A 13757-nucleotide genomic window follows, 5' to 3' on the forward strand; every position below is an offset into this window, starting at 1 on the left:
CATTCTTGGTTGAAATAGTCTCAGATAAAATTATAAATGGGTGATAGAGAAGATGAATTATCAGAAGGTGACATAATATTATGGAATACACTATTCAATAATGAGTTTGCCTCATTACCCTTAGACTTTCTTTAAAGTATTCTTCAGGAATTATCTTGTTTCACTCATTATAACTCCAGTTCTAGAGGGCAAAAAAAAAAAAAAAAATTAAGTTATTTTTGTTCTCAATAGTAATCACCTCCATTGCCTCCCTGCCCTTCAGTGCCCTGGACAAGCCTCTTTAGTCATTGTTCCTTTATCTGCAGAAAGGGACGTGACAATAGTACCTATCTCAGTGAATTACTGTGAGGATAAAATGAGACCCTAAATGGAAAATAGTTGGCACTGAAAATGGCCTGTAAATGGTAGCTGCTTGTTTTTTGTTTTTTGTTTTTACCAATTTATCTACTAATTTAAGGAAATAAATTTTAATGGTCGTGGGACCAGTGACCCAAACTACTTAAATCTCTAATACATTGATCACAGTAATAAACCCAAATTTGTTCAAAACAAAATAAAAGGTTGTTACGCTCCAGGTACTTTGCTAACTGTGGCGGAGAACTGTTTGATTTGGAAGTGTTGGCTCAAGCTATCAGTACAGCATTCCCCCAAATACAGATTATAAATAAGGATCACCTGAAGCGCAGTACGACCCCCCCCACCCCCACCCCCACCCCAGACCAGCCAAAACCATATCCAGGGGAGAGGCGTAGGAATCCTTAATCACCCCAGGTGATTTTTTTTTGTTTACTAACTTTGAGAAACACTGAAGGGATCTCTTCTCCCTTCTATATGTGGCTAATATAAGCCCTAAACGTCATTTCTATGTATTCGTCAGACTATTCGTAGTTTACTAGAAAATTTCAGAAGTCCTTTCCAACTTAGTGATTTTGTTATTTTGAGTTGAACTGAAAGTCACTTGGAGGGGTCAGCTGAAAATATTTTTTGTTTGTGCTCTGAAAAGGTTCCCACTGTTTCGAGTAAGTCATCCTTTCACCCATGGGGAACCTGTGCCTCGTGCCTGAACTGCCCGCCTAGTACCTCCCCCCTTGAACTTCCTCCCGCAAGCCTACTACTCCTCCCGCTTGATCTGGGCCTTAGATCTAGCTTGTTTTGTCCCTTCGCGGCATTTGAGTAGAACATTTGGTGCTTTCCCAGTTCACGACGCTTTGCTGGAATCGTCAATTTCCAGGGATTTTACAGGATGGCCAAAACAGTTTGTTCAGAACAGCGCCGCCGGGGCATTGGCAGCCATGGGCAGCCGCGAGTTTCCTCACACCGCACAACCCCTCGTGACCTTGGGCGAGCGAACGCACTCCGCCAGCCGCGTCAGGGCCACGCTCGGGCTGGACTTCGGAGCTGAAAATGGGTGTGGGGAGTGAGGAGGTTTCATAAACAGAAAAGACCTCGAAGCCATAAGGCAGTTCTTTTCCTTTTCTGCGGGTGAATCCTTACAATTCTCGGGGGAGGGAATGTCTGCCCACGGCTGGAGACAAAGCGTGAGAACTAGGATGGCGAAAAACGGGTTTGAATGAGAAAATCCGAAGGAGTGAGGCTGAGGGCGGACAATTGGGTTAAAAATAGAAACACATCCTCCACAGGACTCGCTCTTCCCAGCTCCACCCTAGGGGCCGACCGCCAGGCCAGTGGCTAGGCTCCACGAGAATGCACAGCAACCCAGCTCGGCCCCGCCTCCCGGACCTACTGACAGGACGCCGGGGGCGTGGCCTCGGACCCGGACGTCACCGCGCTCCCCGCCGCCGCCGCCGTCGGGGTTTTCGCTGACGCACGGGTCCCGCCCTCTCTCCCTCTTTTCCCTCACTGCCCGGGCGGCGGGCAGCGAGCTTGTTAGTCGGCCGGGACGCGGAGCTGTGTGCATCTCTTCCGCGGGCTTGCTCGCTCCGGGGAGCCGCGCAGCTTCCCCGGCGGTGGCAGGAGCGGCGTACAGTGCCATCAGCGGGCCCTTACGGCCCCAGGCCTTGCGGCGCGCGCTCCACTCGCCCTCCTCGTCCGCCCAACCTGCGGCTTGTGGAGGCGTGAGACGACAACGGGCGAGCGCCTTGAGCAGCGTTAGCCGCTGCGGCGTCCGGTCGTCCCTCCGCCTCCTCCTCGGCGCCCCCCCCCGCTTCCCTCCTCCCACTTCCCGAGCTCCGGCGTGTCCCGGCCACGCTCGGCGCTGCTGCAGGAACAAAGGAAGACCCCGCGGCGGCGGCGGCGCCACCTCCGCCTGCGGCTCCGACCCGCTCCCGGCCCGCGGCGGCGGCGGCACCAGGGCGTCCGGCTCAGCCTTCCCGGAGGCCTCGGCCCAGCCTCATAGTGCCGGCTTCGCGCGCGAACCCGGCTTTCGCATTTGGGCCCCCGCAGGGTGAGTGATAATGGGGTTGGGGGCGGGAGCCGGGCTGCTTGTTGCCGGGCCGGGGGCGGGAGTGAAGGGACCGGGGCGCCGCGGGCCAACGGCGAAGCCGGAGCAGGCCGCGGATGGCGGCGTCCGGGGGAGGGGAGCCCGCCCGCCAGCCCAGGAAGCACAAAGACGGAGGCGTCATTCTGTCGTCGTGGCCCGAGGCTTGGCTCCTGGCGTCCCTGGCTCGCTCCACAGCACGGTCGGGAAACAATGCCCGGCGTGCTGCCTCAGCGGGGCCGGCATCTAGGCCGCTCGCCTCCCGACCGGCCGCCCTTGGCGGCGGCGCCCGGCGTGGGCGCCGCGACCCAGAGAAACAAAGAGGCCGAGGCAGCGGCCGCGCCCCCTGGCCGCTGTAGCCCCCGTAGCTCTCCCCTCAGAGGAGCCCTTCGGGGTCGGGGATCGGCGTGGGGCCTGCAGGCGAAAGGCCGGCCGGGCCTGCTGAGCTGCTGTTCTGCATGACTCAGTGGTTTTTCGGAGAGGGCCCTGCAGGGCTTTACTGAGTGAGGCCTTTGCTTGGAGGGAGGTGGGGGGATCAGTGGGATCCGAACTTGTTCCAAAACCCATTGGAACATGGGGCCGGGGGTTCTGCGGCGTCGTCTTTTGGGTTTCTCGACGTCGCTGGGTGTCTACCCTGAGATCCGTTTTCATGGAGGAAATGGAGCACCTTCTCCTTTGTTTGGTGCATTTAGGCTGATGAACGTGAATTTTTTTGCTCGCTTTCCACGCACTCCGTGGAGCTGTGTTTTCGGGGAAGGGTCGGGTTATCTTTATTGATTGAATGTCACCTAAGGATATCATCTAAGGAGATCATTAAGATAAAGGAACACATAGGTCACACATCCCCGTGCTTAAACCTGGGATTTAGATACAGACTCAACCGTAAACGACTGTATTTTACTTCTTATTTTTAGGATTTTTTTAAAAAGTAGGCTTTCAGAACTCGATTGGTGAAAATATTGCAATTTTATCTTCAAAGTTTTTTCTTAAAATGTTTCCCCACGCCCCCCTAAAAAAATTAAGGATTTGTTGTAGTTCTGTCCTGTTTTCTATCTCCCAGGCCCTGAAAAGGAGCCTTTAAAAGTCAATCCTACTCCATTTGGCAAAGAGGGAACTGAAATCTGGAAAGTAAGGACTTGCCCAAGGTCACTGGCTTAGTGGCAGACTAGAGACTTGAACTCAGGTCTCAATTCCCAGGTGAGTAGGAATTCATGCCGTGTCATCACATCATGTGCACCTGGAAGAACTATATTCCATAGGTGTAAAAGCTCTTTGCTTAGAATTGGAATTGGAGAATTGTTCACTCAGATTTTTTTTTTTAAGCTGTAAGTTAGAGGAAGCCATAAACTTTATAAAATGTGCATTCTAGCTCTACCTGACAGAGCTGACACGTGCATGCTCAAGTTTCTAATTACTTTAAAGTCAATAAATAGTAATGGTATTTTTTTCTAAAATACTTACAAGAAGGGAAATGCAATACCTAATGGGAACACACATCCCCCACTTCATCCCCTAAATCCTCACTAAATGAGGATTCTTTTTTACGCTGTCTCCACTGTGCTTAGTTTTTTATAAACAACCTTGACCATTTTAGCTTTGAGTGATTATGCTTTCATCTTCTAGATTAAGAATGTTCTGTAGTTTTTCCTACATTAGGAAAAAATTAGCAGCCCTTTTTTTTGTTTTCTTATGTTAGATATATGAACGCTACATCCTTCGTTCTTGGGGTTGTGTAGGAGTTGGCAGGCTTTGAGATATAAATAGAAGCTGATTTCAGAGGCCCCTGTTGACTAGGCTTTATGTGAGAGCCTCCATCCAGCTCAGCTTGTCACATTGCAGCCTTGTGACAGGCTGAAGCGCCCTCCCATGTGATCTAAGCTTCTGAGAAATATTAAAGCAAACTGTGCACATGTGATGGCATTTAAAAGCTGGCTTTCTAGGGGAAAAAAATATAAAAGATGGGAACCCATGTAGAAGCCTCATGTTTTGGTGCTTCTTGTGTGTCTCGCAGTTGAAGGTTATTTATAATGGAATGAAAGTAGACATGTTCTCTGAAGGAAAGTTGGAATACTTTGTTATCACAAAGTGTGAAATCTTTTTTTAGATGGAGTAGCCTCCATTTTATTTATCTAAAACAAAGATTTTAAGAATCAGATTAACTAAAAGTACTTATGTAGGTTGATCACTTGGCCTTAAACTTAAGCCAGTTTGCTTTTAAAGCCAATGTCAGATGAGACTGGACCTTAGTGTAGAAAATGTGAGCTAGCACTTAAACTGCTTTTAGGAAATACCCAACTTTCATGCATAGGGCAAAAACTAACAGTTTTGTGTATGGTGGGCTTGCAAATATATACATATTTATCATTTGAAAGCATTTTTTTGCTCCCATTATACTCAGCATTTAAAAACCCAGCTGAAAATGTTTATTAATAAACTTCCTAAGTGATGTTGAAATGTTTACACTACCCTACTCCAAAATGAGTCAGCTAAATTCCAGTTAATATTTAAAGAGACAGTGTCAACTAAATTAATACTATTATTCAAAGTAAGTTGTGGATCTTGGTCACGCTCTACAAGCTATAGATAGTCTTAATATTTGTATGGTGCCCTTTTACTTACAAAACGGACGGTAAAATGTTTTGGGGAATAATTACCAGGGTTCTGGCCAGGTCCAAATCGGTTAGTCCCCTTCTCCCATCTTCTAATTTTGGTAGTTAATACTTGTTAAAACATCATTTTTTAATAACTCAACTATAAAGTGTATTCTAGTGTAGTAGTTGGGAAAAATGACTGTGACAAGTTACAGCACACAAATTTTCCTTTAGGCACATTCTCTCATGTTTTTTGTACATAAGCTTATACATATTTAAGATGACATGAAAACCCTCCACAGCTTTATTTTAAAATAATTTTTCTTGAATATATATTTTCTCATCCAGTGGAAAACTTATTAATAAATTTAGCACAGCGTTTAAGAAGACTTTTAGAAAAGCAAACCCTTGCTTGCAAACAAATGCTTGCTATGTAAAGCTTTTTCTGGTAACCCAGCATTGAATATTAACCATTACTAAAGGTTATGTATATATATTGACTTATTTTACTATATTGAATTTGAGCTTGGAATGATGGTTATTTTCTGGTATGAGGAAGACAAGCACTTGTTAAAAATAATAGTGCCTTTGGCTGAGAAATCTGGTTCATAATTTGTGCATTGCAGGTTCCTAGGCACTGGCTTTAACATACTCTCAAACCTCAGAGAATATAAAAGGAGTTTCGTAAACCAGCTGACTCTAAATTTTTAAAGAGCTTTCTTGTTGGTGCCAAGGTAGCAGGAAGAGCTACGAGTTCTCTTTTCAGCCTTATATAAAGATGTTTCAGCATTTAAAAAGTATGGATGCTCTGCCTCAGCAAAATTGTCAAATTACTGATGAAGCCCAATAATATGTACAGGTGCTAGTTTTAAGGAAGCTTTATTCATCCAGTTTAAAGAACCACCTATAAATATCAAGAGTCAGTGATTAATTGTGATTAGCCAATTAAGTAAAAGCATTTGAAATGGTCTGCCTGTAGTGCAGCAGCGTCAAAAGTAACTTAAAGGTACCAGTTTCCCAAATTGATTAAAACATAACCCTGAGAGCAGACCTTTTTCATAAATTGAAACCAAGAATAGTGATAGGTGAAAATATCCTAATAATTGATAAAACTTCTTTTTGGGTTTTTTTTTGAGGAGGGTGCTAAAACAGTTTGCCTTTTATAAAGGCAACAAAATATTGATAATTATCTCTGCCCACCCTTTTTTTTTTTTTTTTTTTTGAGACGGAGTCTCGCTCTGTCGCCGGGGCTGGAGTGCAGTGGCCGGATCTTGGCTCACTGCAAGCTCCGCCTCCTGGGTTAATGCCATTCTCCTGCCTCAGCCTCCCCAGTAGCTGGGACTACAGGTGCCTGCTACCTCGCCCGGCTAGTTTTTTTGTATTTTTTAGTAGAGACGGGGTTTCACCGGGTTAGCCAGGATGGTCTCGATCTCCTGACCTCGTGATCCACCCGTCTCGGCCTCCCAAAGTGCTGGGATTACAGGCTTGAGCCACCGCGCCCGGCCAATCTGCCCACCCTTTTTAATGATTAACAGAATTTGGACTTTTATTAAAACTTGTGTAGAAATTACAGCGGTATACTGATGATTATATTAGACTATATTTTGGTGATAACGCTAATTTCTGAAATTTTGTTTCGTCTGTAGCAGAAAAATATGGCTCAGGAGACTAACCAGACCCCGGGGCCCATGCTGTGTAGCACAGGATGTGGCTTTTATGGAAATCCTAGGACAAATGGAATGTGTTCAGTTTGCTACAAAGAACATCTTCAGAGGCAGCAGAATAGTGGCAGAATGAGCCCAATGGGTAAGTTATTTCCAAGGAAAAACACATTTGAAGAACTGGTGGACAGAAAATATAGAACCAAGAATTGGGGCTGAGAATGCTGAAAGCCCATGGAGAGAACACCTGACAAGAGCTTGAAATTCAAGCAACAGCCCAAGTGCTTGACATGACTGATCAGGAATGAATGACTATCTACAAGCATCTTCTAGCTTTTCAGTTTTCTTTTTTGAGGTTATTTTGTTTCACACTTGTGTTCATTAGATTGACTTTTTAATATTTTTTTGTTTGGACACTCAAGTGTAGGATTACAGCACAGTGAATGCTTATATCACTAACCTAATTAAATGCAAGTATTTGTTACTTACTACATCTTGATACTAAGTGAGTTTTTGTAGTGTTCATTTGTTCCTTACAAATCCTTTTTTTAAATAGGGACAGCTAGTGGTTCCAACAGTCCTACCTCAGATTCTGCATCTGTACAGAGAGCAGACACTAGCTTAAACAACTGTGAAGGTGCTGCTGGCAGCACATCTGAAAAATCAAGGTAAGATTGAACATTTCAGAGTCTTTATGATATTACAAAGAGGAAACCAAGATGTCTGTACTAGTCCAATAATAAGGATGTTAATATATAAGAAGATGCCCTTGGCTTTGCATTGTTGCTGAATTGAGGATTTCATGTTTTTTAATACATGACTCTTAAGTCATTGAGTAAAGATGTATATTACAACCTACTCCTTAACCCCCTCAAGGATACTGTGTTGGAAGTGCTGTGCTTTTTTATTTCTTTGTAATTGAGGTTTAGGGATTGTCAAGTGAGACTGTAGACTATTTTATTGGGCCAAACAAAGTGTTTTGGCAGAGCTGCTCTTTTGCCCTTAAACAAGTTACAGGCACAGCTAAAAATCCCTAGTGGGTTGTAGAATATAGTAACCTATACAAAATGCAGCCTCGAGTTGATGAGCCATTTATCAAACTTTTTTCTCAACCATTTATGCTGGGCATCCAGTATTTTTTAAAGTTTAGGTTATCTAGCTCCATTTATTCATTTTGGAAATATTACATAATTTAAAGTTGAACTGACAACTTAATCATTGTCTCAAGAAGTACCCTTAACACCTTTAAAAATTGTTTGCTTGAACTCAAATAGAAATGTGCCTGTGGCTGCCTTGCCTGTAACTCAGCAAATGACAGAAATGAGCATTTCAAGAGAGGACAAAATAACTACCCCGAAAACAGAGGTGTCAGAGCCAGGTATGTCATTTAATACTCGTTCAGTTCTGAATCTGATAGTGCATTCTTTCCTTCCCATTGAAGGACCAAAGAGGAGGGAGAGCTTATAAAATACAGGCCAAGCAAAGAACTACCATCTTTTAAAAGTATCTTGAAGAGTATCTTGAAGTGTAAAATAGTCATATTTATTGTTAGTTTCTTCTCTGCTCATCCCCTACACTATCCTCATGTGCATAATGGGCAAAGTCTGTAATCTGGAGATTGGATGTGTTAAAAAATTGATGAAGTTAAATTTCAAGGTCATAAAGAATAATTTTATAATTACAAGTAGTAACTGTTTAGTTTTGATATCGTCAGCATGTTGTAGAAAACTTTAAGTAAAACAACATATTTGAACATTAAAACTTATTTGAAGTGCAATATTCCTGTCATATATTTTGTGGGAGTTTAAAAGTCAATGTGGAAAGGCATTTTGGTTTTCATGAGACGTGGTGACTTTGGAAACTTTGCTTATATAGCACAACCAGAAGTGCCCTAATGGTGCAAGAAGACTGACTTGAATTACCTGTACTAGGCCCTAGAACAAAAAGATTTCTGTACTTTATGTAATGCACATAGCTTTTTTGATCAATTTGTTCTTTTTTGGCAGAGTGCTGATTAAATGCAATATAAAACTTCTGTCGTGAAAAAATTGTGTCAGTGGTTATACAATCTGCTTTGGAGGCTGGCTTTTGCTAACAGCAGTCAAGTTTGTTTATTGTGTTAATCTTACAAAGTTAAGGCCAAATTCTGAAGTTTGGCAGGTGAATCTATATTTGGCATTCTGAAATGAGCTCCATCCTTAAAAAGCTGACCACAGTAGTGTGCCCATGATACCTTTGGGTTTTTTTTGTTTTTGTTTTTTAAATACAAAATTACTCTGACTTTGGAAGAATAGTCTTGGGTTAGAGCTAGTCTGCATTTATTATTTAGTAGGCATTCTGTGGTTCACTGCTATTTGCCTTTTCTGTATCATTTTCTTCTTCTTTCCCCTTCCCTTGTTTTGGGAGCCACAGTTCATTTTTCAGGTGTGGCCAAAGAAATGGCTGACATTTTCCCTCTACCCCATACAACTATTCCCATAGATTATTCTTTATCCTCATGACATCAGGAAAAACTTTTAACATTGTCACAGTAGCAGTAGGTGGAATGTTGTTCGTTTAGTCTAATATTAGGCTAATTCTCCTGGTAGATTCATTGCTAATGCAATTGAATTATAAATTTGGGCAGAGTTTTAGAGAAAATTGCCGTTAAACCAGCTTGCTGTAGAAGCTTATCTATATGCTAATAGCATTGGTGCTGGCCTATTTGGGCAGTAATTTCAGTATTGCATATATAAATTTGCTATTGTTACCATTTGGATTAATATTAAAACCTGAGTTCATAGAATTTGGGGTGTAGTTGAATTATATGTAAGTAGATGTAAATTTTGGTATTTTGTTTAAAGAACTAGTGGCAGTGTGGGCTTTAGTATAGTAAACTGCTATTTTTTGTTCATTGTGAGAAATTTTACTGATGACATGTGTACCCTGAAACTTAAAGCACTTTTTAGGTGGAGCAACGGTGGGACTCTTTGTAGAAGCTATCTCTGTCCAAAGTGGATGCACATTTTAAATAAGATTCTTGTTCTGCCTGTGGAATCCTTAATAGTTTAAAATCAGAACTTCTGGAGTAGTTTCTAAAGACTATGTTTGCCGATCTTTTTTTAAAAAGCAAGCTTTAAAAAAAATCTTTCAAGTCTTCCTATAACGTTTAGTGCACCTGTGAAAATGGTAAAATGATTTTGTGTTGGAATTTTTGGATCTGATATTGATTTAGGGATGAATGGTTTGGGTTTTATTTGTCAAAATTTGCTATTTACATCTACAGGAGTTTTTTGTTTTTTGTTTTTCCTGTAAGCATAAAATCAAAATGATTTATAGCCAACTGCCTCAAAGTTGGCTGCTCTTATTTACTGAGATGTAATGAATTTGAACTTCCCTGATTGAAAAGTTTGCATTTAGGAAATTGTAACGTGGAAAAACTGAGCATATGATTAACATCTCCTAGCTCTTTAAAAACAGAATTAGGATTTTGGCTGTTACAAGTGTTTTAAAGGAATTTCTTGAGTGAAACCATCATTGTATAAAATTAGAGAAGCAAGTAGCATGGTGATTGGCAGGAATTTCTCAGATTTGAAAGACGTTCTGGTGTTAAAATGGAAAATTTCGTTTAAAGTTTGTATTTTCTTTTTTTTTTTTTTTTTTTTTTTTTTTGAGACAGAGTCTGGCTCTGGTGCCCAGGCTGGAGTGCAGTGGCGCGATCTCAGCTCACTGCAAGCTCTGCCTCCCGGGTCCACTCCATTCTCCTGCCTCAGCCTCCCAAGTAGCTGGGACCACAGGCTCCCGCCACCTCGCCCAACTAATTTTTTGTATATTTAGTAGAGACGGGGTTTCACCATGTTAGCCAGGATGGTCTCGATCTTCTGACCTCGTGATCCGCCTGCCTCGGCCTCCCAAAGTGCTGGGATTACAGGCGTGAGCCACCGTGCCCGGCCTTAAAGTTTGTATTTTCAAGGAAGTCTTCTAAACATTTTTATCAAGAATCTTCCTGGTTTTCTTACATACTTCCTTTTTTGACTGAATGTTAGCCAGTGAATGCTTGACAAATTTTGTTTTTGTCCTTTTCAGTTGTCACTCAACCCAGTCCATCAGTTTCTCAGCCCAGTACTTCTCAGAGTGAAGAAAAAGCTCCTGAATTGCCCAAACCAAAGAAAAACAGATGTTTCATGTGCAGAAAGAAAGTTGGTCTTACAGGTATTACAAAACAAAAGACAATGTATGTTTTACTTCCTGCAGTTAGCAAGGAGCTTTTGGTCACTCCCTAAGAGTGGTTGGTCTTACACATGCGCACACACATACACACACGCCTGACTAGCTGTAATCTAGGAAAGGTGGGGGAGGTGATATTGGGGTGGAAAGAAGTTGGATTTTGCTTCCATTTGCCTCCTAATCATATGAAACTATTAACTCATCAGTCCCTCTTACTTTCTTTTATTAGATTGGTAAGTTTTTGTATACCTAGGGAAAATGTTACTGAACTAACAGTAAGCGCCACCTACTTTGAGCTATGCAGAGAATGTTCTAGATGCTTTTTTCTTGTCTCCTTTAAATCTCAGACCTTGATGGTTGTTTTCACTTGAGGAAACATAACTTAAGATATGGTAGGACTGTGTTTTGAATCCAAGTTAGCCTAACTCCAGAGTCTGTGTGAATTTTATCCTGTTTTGCATCTACAGTAGTCGATAGAGGGAGAACACCTGGTAGAGATTAGCTGGCAGATAGCCCATTTTGTTTTCTCCACGTGATTTGGCTTACCAAACACTTCCCTATTGCCCTTGCAAGGAAAGACTGAACATAGTTATTTTAATTTCTCTCCGTGTCAAAGGAAGTTAGAAGTTCCTTTTCCAGGTTAACATGATAGACTCTTCAGGAGTTGACTGAGTCTTATCACCAGGAAGTGGAAGAAAGGAGTTCACTGTCTTTTATGTTACAAAGCAATGAAAATCTTTTTTTTTTTTTCTTTTAATTGGCTCAAGTTCTCAAGTGACTCTACTTCTTCGTTTGTACAGGGTTTGACTGCCGGTGTGGAAATTTGTTTTGTGGACTTCACCGTTACTCTGACAAGCACAACTGTCCATATGACTACAAAGCAGAAGCTGCAGCAAAAATCAGAAAAGAGAACCCAGTTGTTGTGGCTGAAAAAATTCAGAGAATATAAATTACTTCTTGTGAAGAGACTGAAACTTTGTTTTTATTTTAATATATCGTAGGAAAACATTAAAGAGCAGATGCATGGCCATTTTTCTTTGATGTTCTCCAGAGTTTTACTTTACACTTGTCTGTCTTATAATTGATATTTTAGGATGTTTGGGTGTTTGTTACAGGCAGAATTGGATAGATACAGCCCTACAAATGTATATGCCCTCCCCTGAAAAAAATTGGATGAAAATCTGCACAGCAAAGTGAAACACACAGATGATAGGAACAAAATATAGTTCCCATGTGCCAAACAAAATAAATCTGCATGTTTGCAGCATATCTGCCTTTTGGGAATGTAATCAAGGTATAATCTTTGGCTAGTGTTATGTGCCTGTATTTTTTTAAAATGGTACACCAGAAAAGGACTGGCAGTCTACTTCTACCATAGTTAAACTCCACCCTCTTTAATTTTACAACATGTTCTTTGGAAGCAGGAAGAAATGCTCATAAAGAGGATCAGACCTTCCTTCCCGTGAAACCAGTTTGGCGCCATATATAAGCCTGGTTAAATTGGTCATCTAAAGCTGTCAAATAAGACATTCTGTGAAAGGTAAACATCGAAACTGGTTATAAGTAAAACCATCAAGCCAACAACAGGGTCTTGAGATAATCTTTGAAGCTTATTGTGCTGGCCTGCACCAGAAGATGTCTGCATTACTCATTGCTAAAAATGTGTAGCACAGAACTGCACTAGAATTAATTTGTTTACAAGAAGAAATTTAAGCTCTACGTTTGGTTTTCACATACAGCAGCTCTATTGAATAACATGCATCTGAATTTTAAGTTGCAAAGGTATCTGAATAGTTAATTTTTCATGTGCATCTTTTGTCGAATGTTTTGGTTCAAGAAAGAATGTTTAAAGCTTTTTAAAAGACTTCAGTTCTTAATGTAACTGTACCCTTCTGCATGGAAAATCATAACCAACATGGCTGCAGTAGACTTCTTAGTGGTATCCAGCACCACTTGCAGAGGGCTGCTTTATCATATTGTACTTGGGTGTAGGACTCTAGTGTTCTTGGGTGTATTGCATGGGCTGCATTATCTACAGCATTGTACAATAACAACTAGAAAAGGCAGTATACTTCACTGATGCTTGTCTGGTAATATCACTTCTGTGTTATAATGGAAGGTTTTTTGTGATGTATGAAACTTGTGTTTTTTATATATAAATGAGTATAGTTAGTGTTGTGGTAATGCCTGTTTTCATCTGTAAATAGTTAAGTATGTACACGAGGCACTACTTCTGATTTATTGCAGTGTTCAGTCCTAGTTTTTACTTTTAAAGCATTCAGTTTTGCTTTCAATTTTATGTACCTTAGTTCTGAGTTAGACCTGCAGATGTGTACAGATAGTTCATATTTATGTATTGCACATAATCATGCTATTCAGCATTGATGCTATATTGTATTATGTAAATAATAAAAGCCATGTACAGAGGGAAACTTCACTTGTTCATTGGGTTTTTAAGCCATAGTTGGAGTCCTAAAGGGGGAAATTAGAAAATGTTACTTTGCATGGCTATACTGTAAATTTTTTTTTCTTTGCCATCCCTGAACTTGTTGAAATGATACGAGATACTAGAAGCATTTTCAGGTATGGTACTTTATTTCTGAAGTATTCAATAGGCACCATTGGGATTAAAACCGTCTTAAAATTTGAGGAAAAAGAAATGAAATTTGAACAATTGGGGCCTATCCCCCTTCTCCATGTTGTAAAAGATGACGTTTTATGATAATTCTGAAGAAAGTAGGTATTTTGTTTACAAAAACACTTGTTTCATTTCTGTTTTACGTTTAGCTCTAATACAGGGATGCACCCATGGACACGGTCTTTGCAGAGTTTATGCCAGATCATAAAGAACAAGGGGTGACA

The 13757-nt window shown here is 41.4% G+C and overlaps 1 protein-coding gene across 2 annotated transcripts; it reads left to right on the plus strand.

Moving 5' to 3' along the window:
* The first annotated feature begins 1897 nt into the window (after positions 1–1897).
* On the plus strand, positions 1898–13327 carry ZFAND5 (zinc finger AN1-type containing 5). Of its 2 annotated transcripts, XM_030919350.1 has the most exons (7): positions 1898–2404; positions 3498–3634; positions 6675–6834; positions 7246–7357; positions 7964–8067; positions 10755–10880; positions 11696–13327. In XM_030919350.1, the coding sequence occupies exons 3-7, from the start codon at positions 6684–6686 to the stop codon at positions 11842–11844; spliced, it is 642 nt and encodes a 213-aa protein (XP_030775210.1). In that variant the 5' UTR covers positions 1898–2404; positions 3498–3634; positions 6675–6683; the 3' UTR covers positions 11845–13327. The 2 variants fall into 2 exon arrangements, with proteins under 2 accessions (XP_030775210.1, XP_010374142.1); XM_010375840.2 differs by lacking the exon at positions 3498–3634 and having other exon boundaries at positions 2012–2404.
* The last annotated feature ends 430 nt before the right edge of the window (positions 13328–13757 follow it).

This window comes from Rhinopithecus roxellana, chromosome 16 (genome assembly GCF_007565055.1).
Source record: "Rhinopithecus roxellana isolate Shanxi Qingling chromosome 16, ASM756505v1, whole genome shotgun sequence".
NCBI classification, from domain to species: Eukaryota; Metazoa; Chordata; class Mammalia; order Primates; family Cercopithecidae; genus Rhinopithecus; species Rhinopithecus roxellana.

Bases quoted from the DNA above. Each gene is read 5' to 3' on its own strand.
- ZFAND5 (XM_030919350.1), top strand. From the start codon at position 6,684: ATGGCTCAGGAGACTAACCAGACCCCGGGGCCCATGCTGTGTAGCACA. The intron at 6,835-7,245 runs GTAAGTTATTTC...TTTTTTAAATAG, and splicing joins TGGCAGAATGAGCCCAATGG to GGACAGCTAGTGGTTCCAAC. The intron at 8,068-10,754 runs GTATGTCATTTA...TGTCCTTTTCAG, and splicing joins AACAGAGGTGTCAGAGCCAG to TTGTCACTCAACCCAGTCCA.